The sequence below is a fragment of the Diplotaxodon limnothrissa genome, linkage group LG22, assembly GCF_057381915.1.
Source record: "Diplotaxodon limnothrissa isolate DT_005_m linkage group LG22, D_limnothrissa_male_GT1.1, whole genome shotgun sequence".
Classification (NCBI taxonomy): domain Eukaryota; kingdom Metazoa; phylum Chordata; class Actinopteri; order Cichliformes; family Cichlidae; genus Diplotaxodon; species Diplotaxodon limnothrissa.
Genome location: NC_140616.1, coordinates 1,585,951 through 1,612,500, shown reverse-complemented (window position 1 = coordinate 1,612,500; position 26,550 = coordinate 1,585,951). Strand labels below are relative to the sequence as shown.

Here is a 26,550-nt window from a genome sequence, read left to right as displayed (position 1 = left end):
CCAGATCACACCCTGAACACACACACACACACACACACACACACACACACACGCACACACGCATGTTTGTTTTTATACTTCAACCAGCTCCATTGTTGTAGCAGGTCCTTGAAAATAAGTAAAATCCGTCCGAGCGACTCGATGACGTTACCTGGTGTTTGGTGCTGATGCCGTAGAGGCCGTTGAGGTTTGCCTCGTGGCAGTTCTTGTACCACCAGCCTCCTCGATAAGACATGGCGCAGCGGGTGATGAAGGGCGCCAGGTCCCGGTCTTTGGCGGAAAAGATCCGGTGGTTGTGGTAACTGAGAGAGTCACCTGAAAGGATAGCACGGTAGGAAGTTTCCTTATTAACAAATATAATTTTATTTACTTAAATGATTCATTATCTCCGGATCCTTGAGCTTTATTTAGATGACTTAATTCAACTGTTTGTGAATTTTAGTCTTTGTGGAAATAAAACCTCAAACTCGTTTCCCACAACAAGAGAAAATAAGAAACTGTAACCAGGAAGTGCGATCGAAAAGGTTTGTGTTGGGCACAAGTGCAGTTGGCATGGACGTGCGTGAGAAGCAGCAGCCAGCTATGAGTCAGGCTGACCTCTGATGATACACGACCGTCCAGCAGGTTTCAGTCTGAAGTGTCCCAGACCAAGGAGGCCAGGAGTGCAGGCAGGGGCATGCTTTTAGGGGCCTTGCCCCCCCAGTCTGGACATTACAGTAGGACAGAGGTGACCTTGGTGTGATGGCTTTTTCTGACTGAATGAGACCCAGGCAGATCAGGATGTTCAGAGCAAACATCTGAACCTGAATCGAGCTCGGCGGTGCTGAAAACCTTTGATCACCTCTTCCAGGTTCCCGTGTTACCTGCGGTGCCGCTGTATCCTCCCACAGTCAGTTTGTAGTTCCTCTTGGCCACCTCGAACGTCGAGTACTGAGCGAACACCGACTCGTCGCCGTCTCGCAGGTCGACCCGCAGGCTCATCCTGCTCATCGCTGTGAGGTTGTGGATACTCGCGAGTCCTGAAGGGGCGAGTTTATCGGGTTTTATTACAGGAAACAAAATAAACAACAGAAAAATGAGAAAAGGCTGGGATGAGAATGTCTGTCATTCCAGTTAAACTGGCGCTGTGCTCAAATCTGCTGCTTTAACTGCACTCTGTGGAAGCTGCATCTGCCATCCGTGTTTCCAAATATGTTTCCTCACCACACGGAGCCTGGTCCTGTGCAGATTTGTACTCAGATATTAAAAAGCATCTCTCACCGAGCCAAAACTCTCCATTCACGTCCCCGAATCCTTCCACGTACTCGTTCCAGCGTCTGAAGAAATTCTCGGAGCCGTCCTTCCTCCGCTGGAAGACCTGCACACAGGAAGCCAAACACCCGAGACCTGCTCAGTGCAGGCGGCGCTGACACGAGGCTGCCTTTGAAAGCGAGCCGGTCTCCATCGAGTCCCGTAAACGTGCTTTATAAATACTGCTGGACTATATTGGAAGTGTTTTATTAGTATTTAGATTAGTCAAACACACGTAAAGTAAAGATGACTCTGTGGTGTGAGTTTATACCGTCCAGCCGCCACCGTCTGTCTCCATGTCGCAGGAAACTGTCACTGGCGTCCCGTGTCTGCCTTGAGGGAAAATCTCTGCCTCGCCTGAAGTCACGATGCCGTTCAGCAGCTCCTGAGAGCAGTCAGTGGGGAACGGGTACCGCAGGGTTCCTGAGGAGGAGCAAGACGGAGGGTGAGGGTGGGAGGAAATCTCGAACAACAACAGCACTGACGGAGGCTCAAAGAAGTACCGGTGGTGAATTCTGTGGAGATGGCGGACGTGTACTGTCCTCCTCCTTCGGCCTGGAGCTGCAGCGTATACGTGGATCCAGGATGGAGTCCAGTCAGGTTGTACTGCGTTAACGAGCCGTCCACAATGACCTCCTGCCGCCGGTACAAACGGAAATCAGGCCTCACGAATGTCTGAGATACGCACGCTATTATAAACATCAGGTCAAAATAAACAGGAACGTCTCAGCCACGTTTTCCTTTGACGGTTGGTGAAAAACAACCATCAAATTCAACATCTGCTGATATTCACGAATAAATAAATAATAAAATGAGTCTGAGGTTCTCTTTAAGGTGGTCGCCATGTACACATCTGGACCTCTTTAAGTTTAAACTCTACAAGGAAGCTCAGTGTTCACACATCTGGGAGTTTTCCCAGGTGTTCACCACCACCAGCGTCTAGACTCCAGGGTCCTGCTAATCCCTATCACTGCTGCGATTCTGGAGTCTGCAATAACAATAACTCGTGTTTTCCTTCTAATGATTGATCTTTATATGACTCTGAAGATTCAGCAGTTCTTTGGCCATCGACACAATCGTCACTCCACACCTGTACAAGTGTAAGCAGTGTGAACGTCCACAGAGTGACCCAAAAGAAGCAGCTGTGCTGGAAACAGTCCAGATGTGCACACGGTGAGGACAAGAGGACTCAGCAAATTTAACAAATATGTTATTCGATTTTCTTTGGTCCAGAGAGGCGATGCTAAGCCGGACGATTGTGTTCTCAGAAGTTAAAACACAGAAAAATCATAGGAGGAGGCGTAAAAAGAACATCAGCCTCGCTTCCTGTCGTGACTTGAACTCGAGTCACTGACTAATCAGGAAATCATTTTTAAAACTTGCTCACCTTCATTTCTTTGTCTTTAGCCTGATAGCTCAGTCTGTAGTTACCAACGGGCTTTGATGGAGGTTTCCATGACAACGTGGCAGTACGTGGAGTCACGTTGCTCGCCTGGAGGTCTTGCGGGCCTTCCCCAACTTTCCCCGAGCCTGGAGAGGAACACTGATGAGGTTCGTGTTTGTTCAGGTCACAAACCAAACTACAGACAAAGGTGGTGCTGACCGCCGGTGGTGGTGAAGCTGGTGGTGGCCGGCGAGCTCTCCCGGCTGCCCAGCTGGCTGGTTACAGTGACGGTGTAGGTGGTGGATCCCTCCAGGCCGCTGAGCTGCTGCTCGGCTGCGTTTCCGGACACCGTGACCTTCACCTCTGAACCTACACAAGCAAACTGCCTCATTCAAAACGATGATCAGACTGGACGCTTTAGTCAGACACGTAGGAGTAGCAACGAGGAGCCGTGGGTGAATTTAAGACACGCAAGAGAAACTGACATGATGCAGACATGATGAGTTTGCATTAACAGTGAGATGAGACAGCCTGCTCACCTGTGCCCGCGCCGTACACGATGGAATACTTATCAACGGCTGCCAGCGCTGGACGCCACAATAACAAGGCGGTGGAGTCGGTGACGTTTACGGCACGCAGGTGTGTCGGCGGGTCGGGCACTGAGAGACACATAAAGGTAATAATAGTTACGAAAAGAATCATGACCTCCCAAAACAACCTCCCATCATGACCTTTCTCCCATCATGACCTCCCATCATGACCTTTCTCCCATTACGACCTCCCATCATGACCTTTCTCCCATCTTGACCTCCCATCTTGACCTCCCATCATGACCTCCCGCTCCACAATTATAACAGCAACATTTCAGCTATATCGGTTCAACTTGAAGTTTAGTGCAGTAAACATCACGGCCACGGTGAAGAAAGTAAAATGCCAGTTAACCAACTAACGATTAAAATAAATCTGTATTGTAATGCTGAAGTTTTTACTCTATATTCATGATTTAAAAGCCTAAAAGTAAAAGTGAAATGAATACTTCTATAATTCTCCTGAAGTTTCTCTCTCAGTTTTCCACTCCAGAGGACACACGCCCCAGTCTGATAATCACCAAATACATACAACAACAACAACAACAATCTTTATTTATAGAGCACATTTAAAAACCAACGGCATGCCAAAGTGCTTAACATAAAACAAATGAACACAAGTATAATCAAAGTCATAAAAACAAAAAATAAAAGTGTAAAATTATGTTCACAGGAAAAAGCCACCAATAGAAAAGTACAACTATAGCACAATATAACTATGCCATCAAAACACAATGGCGATATGACATGCACAGCGGAAATAAAAGCATGATAGGAAAATTAATAGAATAAATCACTGCAAACAAGGCCAGCATTTAACCGGTAGAAAAAGCAAGATTAAACAAATACGCTTTAAGCCGTGATTTAAAAGATTGAATAGAGTCAGACGCCCGGATGCCAATCGGAAGGTTGTTCCACAACTCTGGTGCAGCCAGAGCAAACGCTCGATCACCTCTAGACTTCATCCAAGATCTAGGCTGCACCAGCAGTAACTGTGAGGATGATCTTAAAGCCCTAGCAGGAACATATGAGCTTAGGAGTTCCTTAAGATAGCTCGGTGCTGTGTTATTAGTGATTTTAAAAGTAAACAGCAGAATTTTAAATTGGATATTTCACAGGCAACCAGTGCAAATCAGCCAGGACGGGAGTAATGTGGGCAAACTTCCTAGTTTTGGTTAGAATGCGTGCAGCAGCATTTTGGACTGTCTGTAATCTATGAAGGAGGGCAGAGCGGAGACCAAAATAGAGTGAATTGCAGTAATCCAGTCTCGAAGTTACAAAGGCATGGATGAGCTTTTCCAGGTCTTCATGCGGGATATACTGCCTGGCCTTAGAAATAAGGCGGAGTTGGTAAAAACCGGATCTAACAACAGCAGACACTTGTTTATCAAGTTTAACCCTCAGGCCTTGTTCAAAAACACCACCCTTTCAGCTTGTTCATGGCCACAAGTGGCCACCTACAGATTAGGTCTGTAATTTTTTATTATTTTTGTTTTTTTGCCATTTTTTTTTGCATAAAGCTTTTAAGTAACTTCAGTTCTTTCCATAAATATAAAATAATTATTACTTTTTTATTTTTTAACCCTTTAAACACCAGTTTGTTTGTCCACTGCACCAGCTGGACGACAACCTCAAATCTCGCAATTTTATATAATTGCATTGCTACTGAAATTTCTTGTATTATTAATAGTAGAGTCTGGGGCATGTAATTGATTCACATCAACATTGATTATAATGCATTGTTATTTTAGTGCAGAGAGACCAAAAACATAAAAAACCCCTTTCAGCTTGTTCGTGGCCAAAAGTGGCCACCCCTTGTTTACATTTACAAAATGCTATAAAATTATTATATATTAAGAAAAATGTCCAGTTTTTTTTACATGATTTTTTAGATTAGCATCAGGGCTGTTCATCAAAATCAAAATTTCATTAAAATTCTGAAATTTAACCCTTTAAATACCAGTTAGAACACATAATCATAACAACTCATAAATAGAGAAAATCATAAAATCCCAGTTTTTTTTCTAAATAATACATGCCATCTGATTTATTTGCTAACCATGATGAAGGTTAGATGCATAGTAATAATTAACACCATCAATGACATTTATGCAACATTGTTTTTTTCTGCAGTGGCAGAAAAACATAAAACAAACCCTTTCAGACTGTTCGTGGCCAAAAGTGGCCACCCCTTGTTTACATTTACAAAATGCTATAAATGTCCAGTTTTTTTACATGATTTTTTAGATTAGCATCAGGGCTGTTCATGAAAATCAAAATTTCAATCAAATTCATAATTTTAACCCTTTAAATACCAGTTAAATCACATAATTGTAATGATTTACATAGGGATAAAAGCATAAAATCCCCATTTTTTTCTAAATAATACATGCAAACTGATTTATTTTCTAACCATGATGGAGGTTAGATGCATAGCAATAACTAAAAGTATCAATGAGTTTTATGCATCTTTGTTTTTTTGTGCAGTGAGAGAAAAACAAAAAAAAAAAATCCCTCTCAGTTTGTTCGTGGCCAAAAATGGCCACCCCCTGTTTACATTTACAAAATGCTATAAAATTCATATATTAAAACATTTTTCTACTTTCATTGACTTGATTTTTTAAATTAGCACCGCTTCTAGTCATAAAAACCAAAATATAATTCAAATTATACTGATATTATACCCTTTGAATACCAGTCAGGTTATGTATTATTATAGTAAAAATAGTAATAAAGTTCACATGTTTTAGCATATAAATGGTGAAACCTAATATGTTTTTTATCATCATTGCAGGTCAGTAACAGTAACTGTTACAATGATTTATTTTTACTTTATTTATTTATTCTTTCTTTCTTTCTTTTTTTTTGGGGGGGGGGAAGAGATGAATGGCCAAAAGCAATGTCACACATGGTGTGTTAGTGGCCAGTGAGGCAATTTAATGACCAAATAAAAGAGCTCAATATTGAGCCAGAGAATACGATCCGCGTCCTCAGCCAGGGAGCGATAATCCTTCGTGCCCAGAAGCGGAGAGTTGGCGAGGCCGGCTCTCACCTTCAGATTATGAGACTGACACACTGCCTACTGCGCCAACGAGACGGCCGCCGGCAGCTGTCTGAGGAAAATGTGGGCGAAGAGGAATCCCCCGTCGTCCGGTCCGAGAAAGGATAGCATGTGCTCCATCAGTTCGAGAGCCGTACCACCACCCAGGCCTGAGAGGGAGAGGAGCTTCTCGGCTCGCTCTGCGTCGGTGAGGGCATAGCGCCGAAGAAGCAGCTCTTTAGGGGCGGCGTACTTCTCTCGGGTGGGTGGATCCCGGAGGAGCGTCAACGCACGACGGGTGGCTAGCGGGTCGAGAGAAGCCACCACATGGTGATATTTCGTGTCGTCAGCCGAGATGCCACGAAGGGCGAACTGGGCCTCCACGTGCACGAACCACGACGGGGGATCGTGAAGCCAAAAGTCCGACAGCTCGAGCGCCACAGCAAACGTAGCTGCAGCCGGAGGCAGAGGGCTGGCGGCTGCTGATGCATCCAGAGCGGAGTCGGCGCCACCAATGTGGAAGTAAACACAGACGACACGAGAGCTGTCGATAAACACTGCTCGTTTATTGCTCATCACCACAGAACTCAACACTTTCACTCCAAAACACAGCAACAACACTTCCTGAGAACTGGGTGTGAGTGGAGCCCTCCAGTGGTCTGGAGTGGAGTGAGTGGAGCCCTCCAATCATTGGGGGGGGCTCCACCTCCATGCCCCCCAACCCCAATCCTCCCCCAAAGAAGAGGATTCGGGCACTGGCTAGAACTCAACATCAGTGGTGATGCAGTCAGCCTCTTTGAAGATTGTCCCCTCATCTTCTGGAGAGGAGGTTTCTTCATCTTGGGCAGATGACTGCTGCTGTCCTTGCTCTCTGACCAGATCATATAGGCAGTGCTTGAAGCAGTGATGACCTTCTTGCCATATTGACAGAATACATTATCTGGAAGCTGTTAGGCTTACTTACAGCAGTAGCTCTGTCTGCACCTGCAGAAACTCCAGGACACGTTTACAAACAGTGTTTGTTGTTGTTTGCGCTCCAGCTGCAGCTGCAGGTTTGAACTCTGCAAAATGTCCTGTGATTGGGGTTTTTTTTTGTTTTTGTTTTTATTTCTAGAGTTAATATTTTGGGTATGGTATCTTTTGATGAAAAATACAAGAGTAAAAGTGCTTTTAGCATGTGCTTCAAAGCTGAGTTTGACTGGGAACCTCAAAGCTCAATATCCTGCATCCACAGAAATTCACTGCAGCCTATGTAATGTTTGAATTTATTCCAGTCTATCTTGCAAATACATGTTTGTACTGCAATGTCATGCAGAAACACAAACTATTAGATCCTTAAGATCAAACCTATGTCAAAATTGTTTCATTATTTTGGTCCATTGGAGTGTGGTAGGCCATCAAAGGCTGCTACTAGAAACTCAGAATATTACATGAAATTGCTTGCTTGGCCAAAAATGGGTAAATGATGTCATTTGGTAAAAAACATTAAAAACTACAATTTTCATGTGTTGACTTTAGAATGAAAGCAATTTTACCTAAATTGCATGATATAGTACTGTCAGTAACAAGGAATCAAAAAAGGTGGTTATAATGGGTTTCAATTGGCCACAAATGGCCACGATAGAACCCAGAGGAACTATTCAGTGTATAGTGAATATTATTGACATTATTAAGGAGCTGATGTTGAAAATTAAAAAATCTGACAAAAATACACACCTTTGGGAAGTTTCATTCCACTGGCATTAACAGAACAAAAATGGTTGAAAAGCGAAAAGCAAAGTGGCCACAAATGGCCAGGATAGAGCCCTGAGGGAGCTGTCAAGTAACACGCCCAGATTCCTAACAGTGTCGGAAAAGGAACTAGTGAGAAAACCAAAAGCATCACGAAGTTTGGCACGGAGAACGTTACTGCCAAAGACCACAATTTCAGTTTTCTTATCATTGAGGATAAGAGTATTTGCCAGGAGCCATTGCCTGACCTCACTGAAGTTTGTAGACTGATCACCAGTGAAATATGCAAAGATGAGAAAAAGCATCCAGTTTCCCCGTGAGACTCTGTGTTTAGGATGGGAATCATCTGAACTGCCTTCTCTGCTCTTTGAAATAACACAGACGACTGGAATAAATCCAGCACGAGTCTCCTCAGACGAAGCATAAAAACCGTGCAGCTCATTTCCAGGTCAGCACCTGCTGCAAACACTACCAAGCTACCAGTTCTCATATAGAAGCAAAAACATGTAAAATTAATTGTTTTTAGTTCTTCAGTGTAAAAAAAAGCACAAAAAATGGAAAACATGAAACTGTTTAAAGAAACCATGTGTGGATTCAATTATGAACTTTTACAACAGTGTGTCATCTCAGGCTGAGATAAACAGTGAACAACAGCGCGTGACTCACGCGTCATGACAAAGTCTTTCACTGGATCGCTCTCGTCCAGTCCGAGGGTGGAGATGACGGTGACCTCGTAAGAAGAACCAGGTGAGAGCTTGGATAAACCCACGGTGGAGTCCTTTGAGTCCAGAGACACCGACACCGGCTCGCCTGCATGCACAAACACAGGATTAGTTATTTATTCATGTAATCCTAATAGACGTTTGCATGTAATAAAAAGTCATAAATTATTCAATATTTTTTATTTTCCATAAAGTCTTGCACCAAATCATCAGTCGCCTCAAAGTGCTTTAAATTATACGGCAAGGATCTAACAATCACACAGAGAAAACAATGTTATTGAACTGAACCAAACCTCTGATGGAACAGATGTATTGTATTGTATTGTATTGTATCTTTATTTGTTTCAGACATATAAAACAAAAAACAATATATACACACTACATATATTTTCATTTACAGATACGAATATATATGTAGATATACACACACACACGTATGTGTTCAGATAAACAAAAAATATATAATGAAATAAAACAAAATCGTCTGACATAATGTAACAATGTTTGGTCTGAAAAGGAGTAGGAAGAAGTATGAACATACTTATTAATTCCTACCCCTGCTCAACATCTTATTGATCCCACATAATTCACCTAATTCCCATCATCACATACTCCACACGATACACGAGGAGAACCTATATAAACTTGGCTACCGTGACTGATATAATTTGGATAAAATTTGATATTTTTATACATACAATGGGTGATCATCTTTATCGGTATCATATTCTTCCAAAATCAGTTTTCGAAGTATTTTCATGAACTTACTAATTCCTGAGCATTGCTGTAGATCTATAGTAAAACTATTCCACAGTTTTACCCCATAAATAGTGACACAAAAGGTTTTAACCTTTGACCGTGCTTTAAGAATCCTTAGATTCAATTTCCCCCTCAATTCATAGTCTCCTTCTCTGTCATAGAACATCCTCTGTATATTTCCTGGTAACATATTGTATCTGGCCTTGTACATAATTTTTGCAGTTTTATATTTTATAAGATCCATAAACTTCAGTATTTTTAATTTCAAAAACATGATGTTAGTATGGTCTCTAAATCCTGCTTTATTAATCATCCTGATTGCTTTTTTTTGAATTTTACATATTGGTTGAAGTGCAGTTTTATATGTGTTTCCCCAAATTTCCACACAGTATTCCAAATATGGCAATATAAGTGAACAATAAAGTACCCGGAGTGATTTGGAAGGCAAAAAATATTTAACTTTACTTAGTACGGAGATGCTTCTTGACAGTTTGGCTTGTATATGCTTTATGTGAGGTTTCCAGCAGATTTTGTTATCTATTATCACACCCAGAAATTTTGTATCCGAAACTTGCTCTATTTCAACATTGTTTACTAATAATTTTGCTCCTGCATTTTTTTTACAATTTCCGAATAACATAAATGTAGTTTTTTCCAAATTTAATGATAGCTTATTTCTATCAAACCATGTTTTCAGTTTAATCATTTCTTGTGTGACAATTTCCAAAAGCTGATGTAAGTTCTCTCCAGCACAAAAAATATTTGTATCATCTGCAAATAAAATAAACTGTAATATATCTGATGTTCTACATATGTCGTTGATATAGAGGATAAACAGCTTTGGTCCCAATACTGACCCCTGCGGAACTCCACAAACAATGTCCATACACTCTGATTGATATTCCCCAATTTTCACAAATTGCTGCCTGTCTCTCAAATAACTCTTTACCCACTCTAACACCACTCCTCTAATGCCGTAGTACTCCAGTTTATCAAGTAATATGTCATGATTAATTGTGTCAAAAGCTTTTTTTAGGTCAATGAATACACTAACTATACATTGTCTTTTATCTATATTGTTGGTGATATTTTCGATCAGTTCCATTAATGCCAATGATGTTGATCTATTTGATCTGAAACCATACTGACTATCCGTTATTATTTTGTGTTTATCTATAAATTTGTCAAGTCTATTACTAAAGACTTTTTCCAGTATTTTTGAAAATTGAGAAAGTAGAGAGACAGGCCTATAATTTGTGAATTGGTGTCTGTCACCATTTTTAAACAGTGGTGTTACTTTAGCTGTTTTCATTTGTTTTGGGAATGCACCAGTTTGTAAGGACAAATTGCAAATGTGTGTTAAGGGTTTGGAAATGCCCTCTATCACTCTCTTAACGATTTCCATATCAATGTCGTCAGAGTCTGTAGAGTTTTTTGTTTGTGATTTCCCAACAATATCAATGATTTCCATTTCTTCCACCACCGTTAAGAACATTGAATGAGGATTGCGGTCAATGAGTCTAGTTTCTTTCTCTACAGAATCTGTTATATCAGGAATTGTTTCAGCCAAGTCTGGCCCAACACTTACAAAGAATTTATTGAACTCATTTACCACATCTCTCATATTAGTAATATTTCTATCATTATTTGCGAAATACGAAGGATAGTCTGCCTGCCCCGAGCCCTTTTTGATGATGGTATTTAATGTTTTCCAGATCCCTTTAATATTATTTTTATTCATAATCAGTAATTTTTCATAGTATTCCTTTTTACATGACCTTAAAATACTCGTTAATTTATTTTTATATTTCTTGTATTTATTTTCAGCTTCTGTGCTTCTGTTCATTATAAATTCTCTGTATAAGGTATTTTTCTTCTTACATGCATTTTGCAATCCTTTTGTAATCCATGGGCACTCTGCATATTTTTGTTTTTTACTATATTTCTTTACTGGGCAATGACTATTATATAACAGTTTAAATTTTCCTAAAAAAATCTCATAAGCTTTATCAATATTTTTTTCCTTATACAGCATCTCCCATTCTTGCTTGAGTAAATCACTTTTGAATGCGTTTATTGACTCTTCTGTTCTCACTCGTTTGTATTTTATTGTGTTTTGCTGTTTAACCTTCCTGTAATTGCTGTTATACACTATAAAAACAGGTAGATGATCACTGATGTCATTAATTAGGAGACCACTTATGGTTCTATTTTCTATTTCATTAGTAAATATATTGTCTATTAGGGTTGCCGACTGTGCTGTAATCCTGCTGGGCTTAGTGATCACTGGAAAAAGTCCCAAGCTATACATTGTATTAATAAATTCCTCTGTCGCTCTCTGCTTGTTTGGATTTAGTAGATCTATGTTAAAATCCCCACAAATGAACATGACTTTTTGATTTGTCCTAATGAATGTTTTATCTACCCACTCCTTAAAAATTTCAATATTAGAACCTGGTGTTCTATATATACAGCTTACAATGACATTTTTCTCTTTTCCCATACTAATTTCTATTGTTACACACTCTAATATATTATCTACCGCCACCGTCATTTTTTCTACCATCTTGTATTTTAAATTTTTATCCACAAACAAGGCCACACCACCGCCATTCTTATTCTTTCTATTTGTAAGATTTAATTCATATCCATCTATTACAAAGTCCTCTCCTTTCTGTTTATTAATCCACGTTTCAGATACTGCAATCACACTGAATGGATGTGTAAATTTGCTTAAATATTCCCTTATTTTGTGAAAATTTGCATATAAACTTCTACTATTAAAGTGGATTATAGATATTTTGCCGTCGACCTTGACAGTTTTGTTGAATTGTTCTTCAGTATGATAGTAGCAGGTATTTTTGATGTTAAAAAAGTTCAGTTCTGGATCAATGTCCTGCTCTGTGAAGTGTGTTTTGTATTCCGTGTTTACTGGTGAATTTATCTCCTGATTAGCAATCCTTTGTGGTAGCAATGTATAATTCCCAGATAATGAATTAATTGATTGTTTCATCCTTGAATACGTTACGCTTTAGCTTCCGTTGTTGTCTTCTATTACCTGCTTTGATGACTGTAGATTGTTTGTCCCGCTCCTTGCCTTTGTAGTCAAGTGACCTGTTAATATTTTTCCAGATCCTGGATGCATTTGATGACCAGCACCTTGGCTTCCTCCGGTGTACCGTTGAGCTTTATAAATATTTTACAGTTTGCAGTCCAGGTGTTCTGAATTTTACCCAGTTTCTTTAGGTATCGTGCTTTCTTCGCTATGTCAGCATTGGATTTGGTTAGATGGTCATTCATGTAGACGTTCGATCCTTTTAGTTTCCTCCCCTGCTTCAGCAGTGCATTCTTGTGTTTCCTGTTTACAAATCTTATGATGATAGCTGGTTTATCACTAGCATTTCTCCTGGGCAAGGGGTGGCATGCCTCGATGTTATTACAGTCCAGGTCGATCCCTTTCGACTGCAAGAAACCAGCTACTTGTTGCTCCGCAGAGCTCCCATCCAGATCTCCTTGCTCCTCTTTACTGCCAGCAGTCACAGCCCGAGCATATGACCGGGGTTTTATGTACAGCCCTGTGATGATCACGTCGTTCATTCTGGTATATTGCTCCAGGTCCGCGACCCTGCTCTCCAGATAGACGATCCGTTTCTCCTTCTCTGCATTCTGGTTACGTAGCGACCTTATTTCCTCGACTAAGTCTAGGATATATTTCTGTTGTAGCTTGATAGCCGATGTTTCCTCAGTTAGAAAGTCCAATGACTTTTTGATGTCCTCAATTTCATCGGCGTTCGGTGTTCTCTTAGGCCCCATTGCTTGTTGTCTTGCTCGCTCCGTTCACCGTCTTGTCACTGTTGATTTACTTGGTGGTGCCTTGCTAGAGGATCCTGGGCCCAGTGGCTGCTGGAGGATCCTGGGCCTGGTGGAGCAGTAGGATCCTGGGCCTAGTGGCTGCTGGAAGAGCCTGGGCCTGGTGGCTGCTGGAGGATCCTGGGCCTGGTGGCTGCTGGAAGAGCCTGGGCCTGGTGGAGCAGGAGGATCCTGGGCCTGGTGGCTGCTGGAAGAGCCTGGGCCTGGTGGAGCAGTAGGATCCTGGGCCTAGTGGCTGCTGGAAGAGCCTGGGCCTGGTGGCTGCTGGAAGAGCCTGGGCCTGGTGGCTGCTGGAGGATCCTGGGCCCAGTGGCTGCTGGAGGATCCTGGGCCTGGTGGAGCAGTAGGATCCTGGGCCTAGTGGCTGCTGGAGGATCCTGGGCCTGGTGGCTGCTGGAGGATCCTGGGCCTGGTGGCTGCTGGAAGAGCCTGGGCCTGGTGGAGCAGTAGGATCCTGGGCCTGGTGGCTGCTGGAAGAGCCTGGGCCTGGTGGCTGCTGGAGGATCCTGGGCCCAGTGGCTGCTGGAGGATCCTGGGCCTGGTGGAGCAGTAGGATCCTGGGCCTAGTGGCTGCTGGAGGATCCTGGGCCTGGTGGCTGCTGGAGGATCCTGGGCCTGGTGGCTGCTGGAAGAGCCTGGGCCTGGTGGCTGCTGGAAGGGCCTGGTGGCTGCTGGAAGAGCCTGGGCCTGGTGGCTGCTGGAAGAGCCTGGGCCTGGTGGCTGCTGCAGGAGGATCCTGGGCCTGGTCACAGCTGATGTCTTTACTCATCAGCTGTGACCTCGCTCCCTGATCTAGAAACTGGACATGACCTTTGCTTATGTCAGGGGTGGGCAATCTCAGTCCACGAGGGCCGGTGTCCTGCAGGTTTAGATCTCACCTTGGGTCAACACACCTGAATCACATGATTAGTTCGTTACCAGGCCTCTGGAGAACTTCAGGACATGTTGAGGAGCTAATTTAGCCACTTAAATCAGCTGTGCCCAGTAGCACTCACCCCCATCATCACTAAGTGCTTAGAGCGACTGGTCCTAGCACACTTCAAATCCTGTCTCCCCCCCACCCTGGACCCCCACCAATTCGCATACCGCCAGAACAGGAGCACAGAGGATGCAGTCTCCATCGCAATGCACTCTGTCCTCTCACACCTGGACAACAACAACACCTACGCCAGAATGCTGTTTATAGACTTCAGTTCAGCATTCAATACAATCCACCCCTCACAACTCATCAGGAAACTGACAGACCTGGGTATCAGTTCCCTCATCTGCAAATGGTTACTGGACTTCCTGACCAACCGGCCCCAACATGTCCGGCTGGATAACCGCTGCTCATCTACAATCACGATGAACACCGGTGTGATGAGCCCTTTCCTCTACTCCCTCTTCACCCACGACTGCAGACCTGCTGATGGTTCCAACACCATCATTAAGTTTGCAGATGACACCACGGTGATTGGCCTCATCAGTGACAACGATGAGGCCGCCTACAGGGAGGAGGTGGATCGTCTGGCTGAGTGGTGCGACACAAACAACCTGCTGCTTAACACCGAGAAGACCAAGGAGCTCATCGTGGACTACAGGAGGAATGCTGACCCACATCCACCCATCCACATTAAGGGGACGGCTGTGGAGCGTGTGAGCAGCTTCAAGTTCTTGGGAGTCCACATCTCCGAGGATCTCACCTGGACGACCAACTGCTCCAAGCTGGTCAAGAAGGCTCACCAGCGCCTCTTCTTCTTGAGGACTCTGAGGAAGAACCACCTGTCCTCAGACATCCTGGTGAACTTCTATCGCTGCACCATCGAGAGCATCCTGACCAACTGTATAACAGTCTGGTACGGGAACTGCTCTGCCTCGGACCGGAAGGCGTTGCAGAGGGTCGTGAAAACTGCCCAGCGCATCGCCGGAGCACCACTTCCTGCCATAAAAGACATCTACAGGAAGCGGTGTCTGAAAAGGGCTGGGAAAATCATCAGAGACCCCAGTCACCCATCACATGGACTCTTCACCCTCCTGCCCTCTGGGAGGCGCTACAGGAGCCTCCGGACTAAGACCACCAGGTACCGGAACAGCTTCTTCCCCACAGCTGTCAGACTCCTGAACTCTGCCTCCTGACATCTGACCCACGTTAAACTCATGGACTGAACATACACACACCCACAATGGACAACTGTACCCTCAAACACAATAATAACATGGACTGAACCACCACTCACAACCACTAGCACTTTATAGCCTCTGTAGAAACTATCTACACCCTCACTTATCTTAACTGCACTACTGTATAGCTCTGTGTAAATAATCATTCTGTACATTCGATAATCTTTAATCCTACAACTGTTTACAACTTGCATAGTTCCCATTTCTGTATAGCTGTATATCCCAGATTCTGTAAAGTTATTTATTTCATATTCTGTATAGTTTTTCATATTTATATCCTGTTCATATCCTGTACATAGCTTGTACTCACTACAGCCTGTACATACTTATAGTTATAGAATATTCACAACATACTTCATACCGTGTACATTATAACATACCATAATAGACCCATTTCTGTAATATACTCACATATCTATATTATTGCTAATATATATTGTAATATATCTATATCACTAAAGCACTTCTGGATGGATGCAAACTGCATTTCGTTGCCCTGTACCTGTGCATGTGCAATGACAATAAAGTTGAATTCTATTCTATTCTATTCTATTCTGTGATGGATCAGGGACACATCTAAAACCTGCAGGGACACCGGCCCTCGAGGCCTGGAGTTGCCCACCCCTGGCTTACGTAAATATTCACTAGCCAATAAGAAATGAAGCACAATAGGAATCCAGGCTCTCACCATCCTCTGCATGGGTATATGTGACTTTGAAACCGCTGACGGGACTCTTTGGTTTGGTCCACGACACCGTCACAGAGTTTTCCGTCACCTTACTGAAGACTATGTTAGAGGGAGGCTCGGGTCCTAGAGGGCAGATCGAATATAACGAGAGAGGGGGGGTAAACGAAAGGCAGGAAGGGAAGTGGAGGGAAAAACATCAATAAAAGACAAAAACAAGCAGCAGAAATACAAAAATTCCACAAAGAGAAAGAAAAAATAATAACTGGGTTTGTGAAAAACACTGAAGTAGAGTGAAAAGAGTCAGGAGTGAAAACAGTGTGCACAGTATTATTTATTCATCCACACATTTGCTATTAGTGCTTCAATGGGTTTCTGTGTATATATGTACAATGCAAACATATATACAGTATACAAATCATATACAGACATATAAAGTAACAATTAAATGCAGATGGCTCCTGGGCAAAGGAGGGAGTGACGACATTTTAACACAGTAGTTAGCTGCTCGGTCTCACCTGAAAATAAAAGGCATGGCAGGAATAAAGGACGTTAAAACAAAGGAAGATAAAGAGACCACTTGACAAGATTATTCAGAGTGAATGAACACAAACACATTAAGATATTAATCTAACTGTTTAGAGCTGGAAGTGAGAACCAGGAAACGATCGGGAGAAGTTAAGATAATTTTCCAAAACTCAGAAGGACTCGGTATCACTCAATAAATGATATTTCTTTTATTTTTTGCACGACTTAAGCTGTATATTACAAAAGAGAATTAGACTATTCTTTGTATTAAAATCTATGCTGTACTGTATAATACTGATAGTACGCATCAGTACTGTACAGCGCTGATTTACCTTAAAATGTTCACATTTACAGATTTACTAATTGATTTACTTTTTCGTTTTTAAATGCGAAAAGTTAAAACAGACCGAAAGTAGAGAGACCAGCCGTGGTCTTACCCTGGTTTGGGAGAGAGGTGAAGAGGTGTCAGTGAAGATGGCTGTTAGCTTACCCTGAGTGAGAAAAAACCAGAGTAGCAGTGAATGAAGAGAGTTACGTTGTTACTGATGTCTTTGATGTCAACTTAGTTGATCAACTAGTTTGTATCAACAGTGCATCTGAGTGGAGTTCCCCTAGGCTCAATCCTGGGTCCTCTTCTGTTAATCATGCCCAACAGAGTTGGAATGCTGTTTGGTTTCTTGTACATAAAATCTTCCCTAATGTTTGTACAAAGAGAAAAAAACAAAGATTCTCCCTCTTTTTTTGTTTTTTGTAAAGAATTGGTAAATTTTCTGCATGTGGCAGTCTGGTAAGTTCTGCAGGTTGTTTGTTAACCAAGTTAGGCCAGTACAAACTAAGAAGACTATCTGGCAAACAGCTTTGTAAACCCACATCTGAGGGTTGACATCAAATAACTGGATGGACAGGGTGTTGATCTTTATAATGTCATGAATATGAGTATTTGTCATATTCACGAGAGCTGAAGAATGACTGCACAAATATAATATGAACAGAAAACACAAGTTCATGAGAGTTTTTTCAAAATCAGTATGTGTTAATAAGAAAGTGAGTTATACTGAACCACTGTTTGAATGACAAACACAAAGTGATGAATGTGGAACTGTAAATCACAAGCTTACAGTCTTCAAGAGCGCCACAGCATCCGAGCTCTTGAAACCACGATGGAGGAAGCATTTAGTGGGTAAGCACACATTTCTAGTCACATTTAAGACGAGTGATTATTAGTTATTAGCACTTGAATGAACAGTCTTCTGAATGATCCAAGACTGACGCGGGTACAAGATCAAAAAGAAAGAATTGAGCCGTCTGAACGAGACTTGACAACACTGACAGTAATTTTGAAGCTTTACACAGTAGAAATTCATCTTTTCTACTGTTACAATAGCTTGTACCTGTACTGATGACAAGCTTGTGCAGTCTTGACAGAACGCCAGGGCCCTTTCCCAGTAAGGTCAAGGTGTACTCGGGCTGTGGGGGCAGATCCTCAAACCGGAAGGACCGAGCTGAACCAGGAAGGACTTTTTTGAAGGTTTTTTCATTTTCTGTTGGTTTTACTATTGTTTTGCTTTGGATTTTTGGGGCATGAGTTACAAGGCTTCCAGGCACTCTGTTCTCATCTTCACTACCTACATTTTGGGAAATGGTGTCCCTGTTAGGCGTGTGATTCGTCTTCTCTTCTTCCCTGCCTCCCTCTTTGCCAGAATCGTGGTAGTCATGCTCTTTTTCTTTTGGCTCTGTGTCCTCCTCTTTTCCGTCTTTTCTCGTCACAACAAAGTTTTTGTACTTGCCTTCAGGTGAGTCCCATATCAATGTGACTCCATCAGTGGTCTGGTTTATGACTTCCACAAAGTCCAAAGGTTCCCTTAAGACTCCAGACGAAGAAAGATCTGACGTAGGATTTGTCTGCTTAGTTTTACTTTCAAATGTTTGTGGGTTCTCACTCTTTTGGCTACCCCCGGTGTAGTGTCTAATGTGGGTGGGATGCTGTGCTGGAACAGTTTTTGCTGCTGGTTGTCTTATTGGAAATGTGACTGAGCTGGAGGGTCTTGAATTTGGGAAATGTTGTTTTGTTGGTCTGCCTTGAATTCCAGTCCCATTGCTTTTGCCAGGATTTCCACTGTCATTTATTTCTTGCAGCTTTGAATCAGTACTGCTAATATCTTCTTCTCTCCCCACAGCTCTGTCTCCAGTTCCTAGATTCTCAGTCTGTGATCGGACATTGGTTTGACCATCTATCTGGTCAGCTGCAGTATCTTGATCTCCTTCTCTAATTGGAATTTGATGCATAGGGTGTTGGACATTCTGGCGAGTTAATATGCTTCCCAGTTGGCCAGTTTGATTTCCAGTGCTGCCTGCATTTACCTCTTTGTTTGGGAAATACTTGTGAGGAGGATAGTTATACGGACGTTGAGGTATTCTTTGGGTTCCGTTTTTTAAACGTCTTTCATATAGTTGGCGAGAGATATAGCCCAGTTTGGTATTTGGGCGATGGAAGGAAGACATTCCTCTTCCTCTGAGTGTCCGATTAAACTCAGTGGCTGAACTTGTGGAGGAGATTCTTGTCCCAAGTCCACCATCATCTGCATCTCTCACAGGCCCTTTGGAAAGAGAAGGGGCTGACGTAGCTGTTAACTCATTGGAAACCACCTGCTCTTTGCGTGGCTCTGTTTCACGGTTCAAAGGTCCAATACGACGAGTTTGATTCTGAAAAGGTCCCCCTTTTAGAAAACGGCAATTCTTGAATGGAGGACAGCGATTTGCTATCCTTTGTCTTTCTATCTGCACATTTTTTTGGCTTTGCTCGACTCCAGATAAGTCAGGTGTACCTGTCCCATTTTTTAACCCAGTTGTATCCTTCACTGGTACACTTGCCTTAACAGAGGATGATTCCTCAGAAGCAGATATAGATGGTAAAGACAACAGTTCGCTCGTCGGCCGATGTTTGTTCTCTGCTGTCATTTCAGGACTAAGGTTCATACGATGGGAGGGGAGACGGAATCTAGAATTTATATGGGTTTTGTTCTGAAAAGGTCCAAACTTTGCGTATGGACGGCGTCTGATTCCATATTTAGGAGTGTTCATTCGAGGTACCCCACCTTCTGGTGGTGGTTTTCTATCTGTGGGTGGTGCAGGCGCAGAGCTACTTCTGCTGCTTTCACTTAGCTCATTGCTTGAATGTGAATCAAATTTATCAGATCTGGAAGGGGATGATGATGTTGTTGGAAGGGACAATGATGTGGATGGAGGTGGTGACAGTAAAGATGAAGGTGATGATGGAATTAAAGACATTTGCGAGGACGATGAACCTGCCGTTGATCCATCGGAACCAGGTGAAGGTGGGGATGGTGAGGATAAAGGTGATGGTGGTGCAGCTGGAGAGTGTGATGTCCTTGAGGCTGATGAATGCGATGATGATTGTGACTCTGAGGATGTTGAAGAGGATGAGAGCGATGGCAGTGGCTTCAGTCCTCTCAAAATCTGTTTCCCAATTATGTCTGCATTGACTGAGAGGTTTGATGATTTTGACAGGTGAACAGAAAATGTTGAGATGTTCATACTATCAAAAGTGTCTTTCAAAAGTTTATGTAAAGGATCTGGTTTATAATCAAGGTCTGGCTCTGCAGAAGGCGGTGAACCCAGGTCTGGACTTTTCTCTACCATGCCAGCATGCTCAGCCCCCCTACACCCATTGCCTCTATCTTTTAAGGGGAGTCTCGAATGTGTCACTTTGATTTTATTTAGACATTTCTTCTCTTGGCTTTGAACGGTCCCACTTGGTTCTGGAGAAACGAGACCAGTGTCATTTCCATGGCCTGCAATGCCAACATGCGGTGGCCCTTTTAAGTCAGCAGCAGCCGCTGATTCCTCTGAGCTACTTTGGATCTTTGTTTCTGAATCTGTTCCAGGCAGCATAGCTTTATTTTTATCAACTCTGTCAGAGCTGGATGCCTCTATACTTGGGTCTGACACAGACTGTCTGATGATGGGGACACCTGGTTTAAGGTTTTTACTCTCCAAGACTTTTTTAAAAGGTCTCCTTCTGGGCACAACTCTTGTTGCATTGAAATGCGGTTGCTTCCTTGGCAATATGGACTTTCCGATGGGTTTGGGGCTGGTGCCATTTATTGAAAACATTTTATTGACCAGAGGTTTAGTTCTGGCAATTATTATAGGAGTTGAGGAGTCTTTGTCCTTGCTCACATCTTCTGTCTTCTCACGCTGGTCAAATATTTGTCCCTCGGCTGATGGGTTCAAGTCTTGGTGTATGCTGCTAACATCTTGGTTAGGCGCTAGGGAGGCCTGGGTAGTCAAAGTGGACTCTTTGGAAATATATGGAGGGGAAGCTGCCGTGGGAAATCTTGGTAATATCGTTCCTAAGGATGTAAAGGCAGTGAGTATTTGGATTAAGTGTTAAGATCATCATAATATGCCCTTAATACTGAAGAAGTCACACCTAACAAAGAAAGAAAAGCAGGGTTGTTAATCATTATTGTTCCTTTAAGGAAACCTGATTTACAACAGTTTGCCAGCCCGAGCAAACCATAACTCAGGTCAGCAGCATCCATGTTCAACCTGCAAGGAGAATATCATAATGTCATTATTGTTTTCCTCGGACAAACCTGTTCGTATCACTGTTGAGAAAGAAACATAACGACTGAGGTTAGAGGCAGATAAAAGTACGTTTTCTTCTTGAGGGTCGGGGGAGGACATCGACTAACGTGTTGTATATGACGTAATTCATTGAATGATGAGGTGTCGGGACACAAAGGCTCACTTAGCCGAACAAAAGCTGTTATGGCCCGAGCATAGCCTGGAAAAGAAATCTTTGAACAACAACGACCTGGATTCCTTCCTTTTATTTCTCTCTCTTATCAAATTTCTAACTTTTTACTCAGCAGTGAGTCATTTCAGACTAACTTTGGGGTGATAACTAACCAGAGGCTCTTATCAAAGCCAGACGTAACAAAGGTTAGTGAAGTCCTGCTGTGAAGCCTCAAGGTGAGGATTTTATCTTGGGTTTTTGTGAACATACAGCACAACAGAAACGGTGAACACTCGTATGGATGCACAGAGTCATACGTGGTCATGCATGTTCTGCTTTAGCTTGTTTTTTGACTGTAAAGTTGCAAACATCATACTGCACTTTATTAAATTAATCAATCAGGCCAAAGCATCATTTTCTGAGACTTTAACCGGACTTATTTTTCTTAAACTATAGGAGAATCCTCCGTCTGTCCTTTAGAAAGCTGTGAGGTAGCTCTGCATTTACTGTTCAGACCAGAAACGTTATATACACTTCATAGTTCTAACTAACATTGTTGACCACAAATTTCATATAAAATGCTTAACAAGCAGTAACCTTCAGTTCCTCTAACATCCATGTGAACTGGACCTCTCGACTGCTGTTGGAGACTCGTGGAGCATTTTTAATGCAATTATCTGATAAATATCTTTGGCTTACTGTCAAACTGTACTAAACACTGGAATTGCTATTAAATGTAGTAGTCGACCAGCCAAGAATTTAATTCCTTTTACGTTATTTTTTAGCTCCTTAGCACTAATTAGCAAGTATCTGACAGTTTATGGATGCAGCTTACAAACAAAGCTAGTGAGCATTAGCTAAATATGATTTAAATGAGGTCACTTCTGACATATAAAGTTGAGGCTATCTCCATTATCTACATACAGTCAATGGCGTGAGCTAAGAAAAATGATTTCCAGGACGTTAACCTGAGTGGAAGCAAGCTGTGATTGCCTCTACTCACCGGGGACTACCTGGGTGGTCTCTGGAGCGCTCCTGCTCGTGTCTTTCTCTGCCACGAGCAGGATGTCATACAAACGCCCGGCCTCCAGCCGCTGGATCTGTGCGGAGTTCTGGTCAGCTGGGATGGTCATTTCTTGACTCCTCCCCGCTCCATCATTTGGCGTTACGGTGAGACGGTACCGGTCAATCTCCCCCACTGTCGGCTCCCATTGGACTACCGCAGACGTGGACGACATCTTGACAACTCTGAGGTTGGTGGGACCAGAAATGACTGAAGGTGAAGAAAACAGAGAAGAAAGTCCAGCACACGCCAGGTGAATGTTTTCTTCCAGGTAACATGAAGCCGTCTACCTGTTCCTGTTTACCCCCCTGACTTGGATCGATACACTTCCACTCGGTTTTTGCCTTTTCTAAACTCCTGCAGACTGAATCGTCCTCTTCATCGCCAGCCACCGGGCAGCTTCTCTGCAGCTGCCACAGATTACATCTCCCACAGGAAGGGCAGCGAGAGTGAAATGTTTAAGCTCCCGCTGCCAGTTTGGTGATTTGAGCTGCTCTCAAGTGCCAGTATGCTAGTCAGAGGCTCCTTTCTCTAACTTCAGGCTCTTTCATAAAGCAGGACCAGCGCACAGTTACTTTCTGGTTCAGGTATCAGAGTTGAAGAACATGCCTTTTGTCAGGACATCTGCACACAGTGTGTATTTGGGGAATACTTGGTGTTCTCAGAATGGTTACAACACAAAACTTGACGTGATAAAACGTAGCTACACCCATCACACCTCCTAAACACCATCACGGTATAACTCCTGTAAACCAGCCAAAGAACTAACACTATTATTTTAATAATTCAGTGCAGAGTGACTAAGATGTACACAAGTTATTCAAAGTCAGTGTAGTCTGTATGACTTTCCTCATTTTTAATGGTTATCTAAGTGTTAAAATCATTTCCATCTGCGGAGGGTGGAAGCGATTGTGGCTTCGATTTAGTAAGAAGAGAAAAGCAGAGGAGTTTCTGACAAAGAAGGAAACAAAACCTCACGTGTCATGAATTCAGCGGTGCTCTCGCGTCCTCTCCTGCCGTCGATCTCTCCCACGATGCCGACTCTGTAATCCTGACCGGCCGCCAGGCCCGTCTGGGTGTAGGTGGTCAGGCCGCCTTCCACCTGCGCAGTTATCTGCTGGTCGCTCTCCTTCTGTCGGGTCAGGACAGACAGAGAATAGAATAGAATTCAACTTTATTGTCATTGCACATGCACAGGTACAGGGCAACGAAATGCAGTTTGCATCCATCCAGAAGTGCTTTAGTGATATAGATATATTACAATATATATTAGCAATAATATAGATATGTGAGTATATTACAGAAATGGGTCTATTATGGTATGTTATAATGTACACGGTATGAAGTATGTTGTGAATATTCTATAACTATAAGTATGTACAGGCTGTAGTGAGTACAAGCTATGTACAGGATATGAACAGGATATAAATATGAAAAACTATACAGAATATGAAATAAATAACTTTACAGAATCTGGGATATACAGCTATACAGAAATGGGAACTATGCAAGTTGTAAACAGTTGTAGGATTAAAGATTATCGAATGTACAGAATGATTATTTACACAGAGCTATACAGTAGTGCAGTTAAGATAAGTGAGGGTGTAGATAGTTTCTACAGAGGCTATAAAGTGCTAGTGGTTGTGAGTGGTGGTTCAGTCCATGTTATTATTGTGTTTGAGGGTACAGTTGTCCATTGTGTGTGTGTGTGTGTTCAGTCCGTGAGTTTAACGTGGGTCAGATGTCAGGAGGCAGAGTTCAGGAGTCTGACAGCTGTGGGGAAGAAGCTGTTCCGGTACCTGGTGGTCTTAGTCCGGAGGCTCCTGTGGCGCCTCCCAGAGGGCAGGAGGGTGAAGAGTCCATGTGATGGGTGACTGGGGTCTTTGATGATTTTCCCAGCCCTTTTCAGACACCGCTTCCTGTAGATGTCTTTTATGGCAGGAAGTGGTGCTCCGGCGATGCGCTGGGCAGTTTTCACGACCCTCTGCAACGCCTTCCGGTCCGAGGCAGAGCAGTTCCCGTACCAGACTGTTATACAGTTGGTCAGGATGCTCTCGATGGTGCAGCGATAGAAGTTCACCAGGATGTCTGAGGACAGGTGGTTCTTCCTCAGAGTCCTCAAGAAGAAGAGGCGCTGGTGAGCCTTCTTGACCAGCTTGGAGCAGTTGGTCGTCCAGGTGAGATCCTCGGAGATGTGGACTCCCAGGAACTTGAAGCTGCTCACACGCTCCACAGCCGTCCCCTTAATGTGGATGGGTGGATGTGGGTCAGCATTCCTCCTGTAGTCCACGATGAGCTCCTTGGTCGTTGGTAGGTTGGTGGTCTGGCGTCATGTCTGCTTTGGTTGTGGTTGTGGGGTTCCCTCGCTCAAAACGAGCATAAAAGTTGTTGAGCTCGTTGAGGAAGGAGACATCAGAGGATGCGGGGGAGGGTTTGGTGGTCCTGTAGTCTGTGATGGTCTGGAGTCCTTGCCACATGCGTCGGGGGTTGGAGTTGGAGAAGTGTTCTTCTACCTTCTTTTTGTAATGGTGTTTGGCTTTTTTGATGCCCTTCTTTAGATTAGCCCTGGCTGTACTGTAGGCGTGTGCATCTCCTGACCTAAAGGCAGTGTTGCGGGCCTTCAGGAGGAGACGAACATCCCGGTTCATCCAAGGCTTCTGGTTGGGGTACATGGTGATCCGTTTCTGGGTGGTGACACTGTCTGTCAGAACTTCCACAGACACGCTGTCAGATGCTTCAGGTGTTCATCTGTCATCCCCGTCTTCCTGCAGACACAAAGCTTTGCATCATAAGATGGATTCTGGGCATCTCCAGCCTTTGAAATCGTTGTTGTATTTGATCAAGTTAGTGTCGTATCACTCGTCAGAGGTCTGCTGCACATGGAAGGCAGGGAGGTACCCGAAAAGACCCAAACAATGCAAGTGGAAATAATCTTCTTTTGAAAATAGTGGCCTGACTGAAGCAAGGTCAGCATGACAACAAAGGCACAAAAGAACCACGATGCTGTGTTTCAGTTATTGCTGTAGGTGGACGCCGTGCGGCATCTGGCCCACGTAACATTTGGCTGTAACTGAACCCAACGTGGCTTAAGCTATTGGAGTGATGATGATGATGATGATGGTGAGAGAGAGCCTGAGTGGAAACACCACTCTGTCTGTGGGGCTTCCACAATCAAACTTTACTGAAGCAAATGAGAAACAATCAGGAAGCAAATCAGTGACATCGCCGCACGTCTGGAAACGGCTGTTTCTGGTTTGTGCAGCATGTCAGGCTCATTCAGGGGAAACTAACCCTGAGGTTAACCCCTAACCTAAACTAGTGGGAGGACACAACGTAAAGTCTCTGATGTACGAAAAACACAGAAGGAAACACATCGCTTTGATCAGCGGCGTCCGTCACCTGGGGACATATCTGCCCCTCCCACTCGTGTGCAACCTTATCATAGTAGGAAAATGAGGTTTATGATTTGGAGTTACAGGAAATGAAGGAATTCAAAGAGATTCATGAATATTTCCTCTCTGAGGGTCGTTTCTCATCCAACCGTCTCTGATTTGATGTGTGCGAGTGCACAGGAGCTGCTTCTCTTCAGGTTTGTTGTTGTTTGTTGTTGTTTGTATTGTTTTCATGCGTTTGTAACTCTGTCCTGAATGTTGTTGATAAACCCTGTGACAGACCTGCCCCGCCTCTCGCCCTGTGCTGGGCAGCGACTGAATGAACCTGCAGAGTCAGCGTGAGGCCTGGACTTCATTCATGAAAGTCAGACCATAGATCATAACATTAACACCATGTTGTCGTAAATACGAGTTGTAACTGGGGGCAGATAAAGTTCCTGCTTCTGCTTCACCTTCTTGGCTGAAGCTCGTCTAACAAAGACGCCTCAGTCTCAGCGGCTGCAGGATTTCAGACGACCCTTTGAAAACCTTTAGGTGACGTCAGCGCAGTGATAAGAAATGCATCAGTCCACAGCTC

The 26,550-nt window shown here is 43.3% G+C and overlaps 2 protein-coding genes across 2 annotated transcripts in view; both read right to left on the bottom strand.

Moving 5' to 3' along the window:
- Positions 1-26,550, bottom strand: part of tnxbb (tenascin XBb) — a 53,547-nt gene that overhangs the window by 898 nt on the left and 26,099 nt on the right. The window contains exons 6-19 of the mRNA XM_085346867.1: positions 23,560-23,713; positions 22,522-22,791; positions 18,148-21,129; positions 16,232-16,354; positions 8,699-8,842; positions 3,214-3,333; positions 2,894-3,043; positions 2,678-2,820; positions 1,794-1,926; positions 1,562-1,713; positions 1,261-1,357; positions 864-1,019; positions 152-315; positions 1-12 (exon numbers count right to left, since the gene is read on the bottom strand). The exon at positions 1-12 is cut by the window's left edge and continues 898 nt beyond it. Coding sequence (XP_085202993.1) covers positions 1-12; positions 152-315; positions 864-1,019; positions 1,261-1,357; positions 1,562-1,713; positions 1,794-1,926; positions 2,678-2,820; positions 2,894-3,043; positions 3,214-3,333; positions 8,699-8,842; positions 16,232-16,354; positions 18,148-21,129; positions 22,522-22,791; positions 23,560-23,713 — 4,800 coding nt within the window. The remainder of the gene's footprint in view (positions 13-151; positions 316-863; positions 1,020-1,260; positions 1,358-1,561; positions 1,714-1,793; positions 1,927-2,677; positions 2,821-2,893; positions 3,044-3,213; positions 3,334-8,698; positions 8,843-16,231; positions 16,355-18,147; positions 21,130-22,521; positions 22,792-23,559; positions 23,714-26,550) is intronic.
- Positions 12,475-13,507, bottom strand: LOC146609099 (uncharacterized). The gene has a single exon (XM_085346869.1). The coding sequence runs from the start codon at positions 13,324-13,326 to the stop codon at positions 12,631-12,633; it is 696 nt and encodes a 231-aa protein (XP_085202995.1). The 5' UTR covers positions 13,327-13,507; the 3' UTR covers positions 12,475-12,630.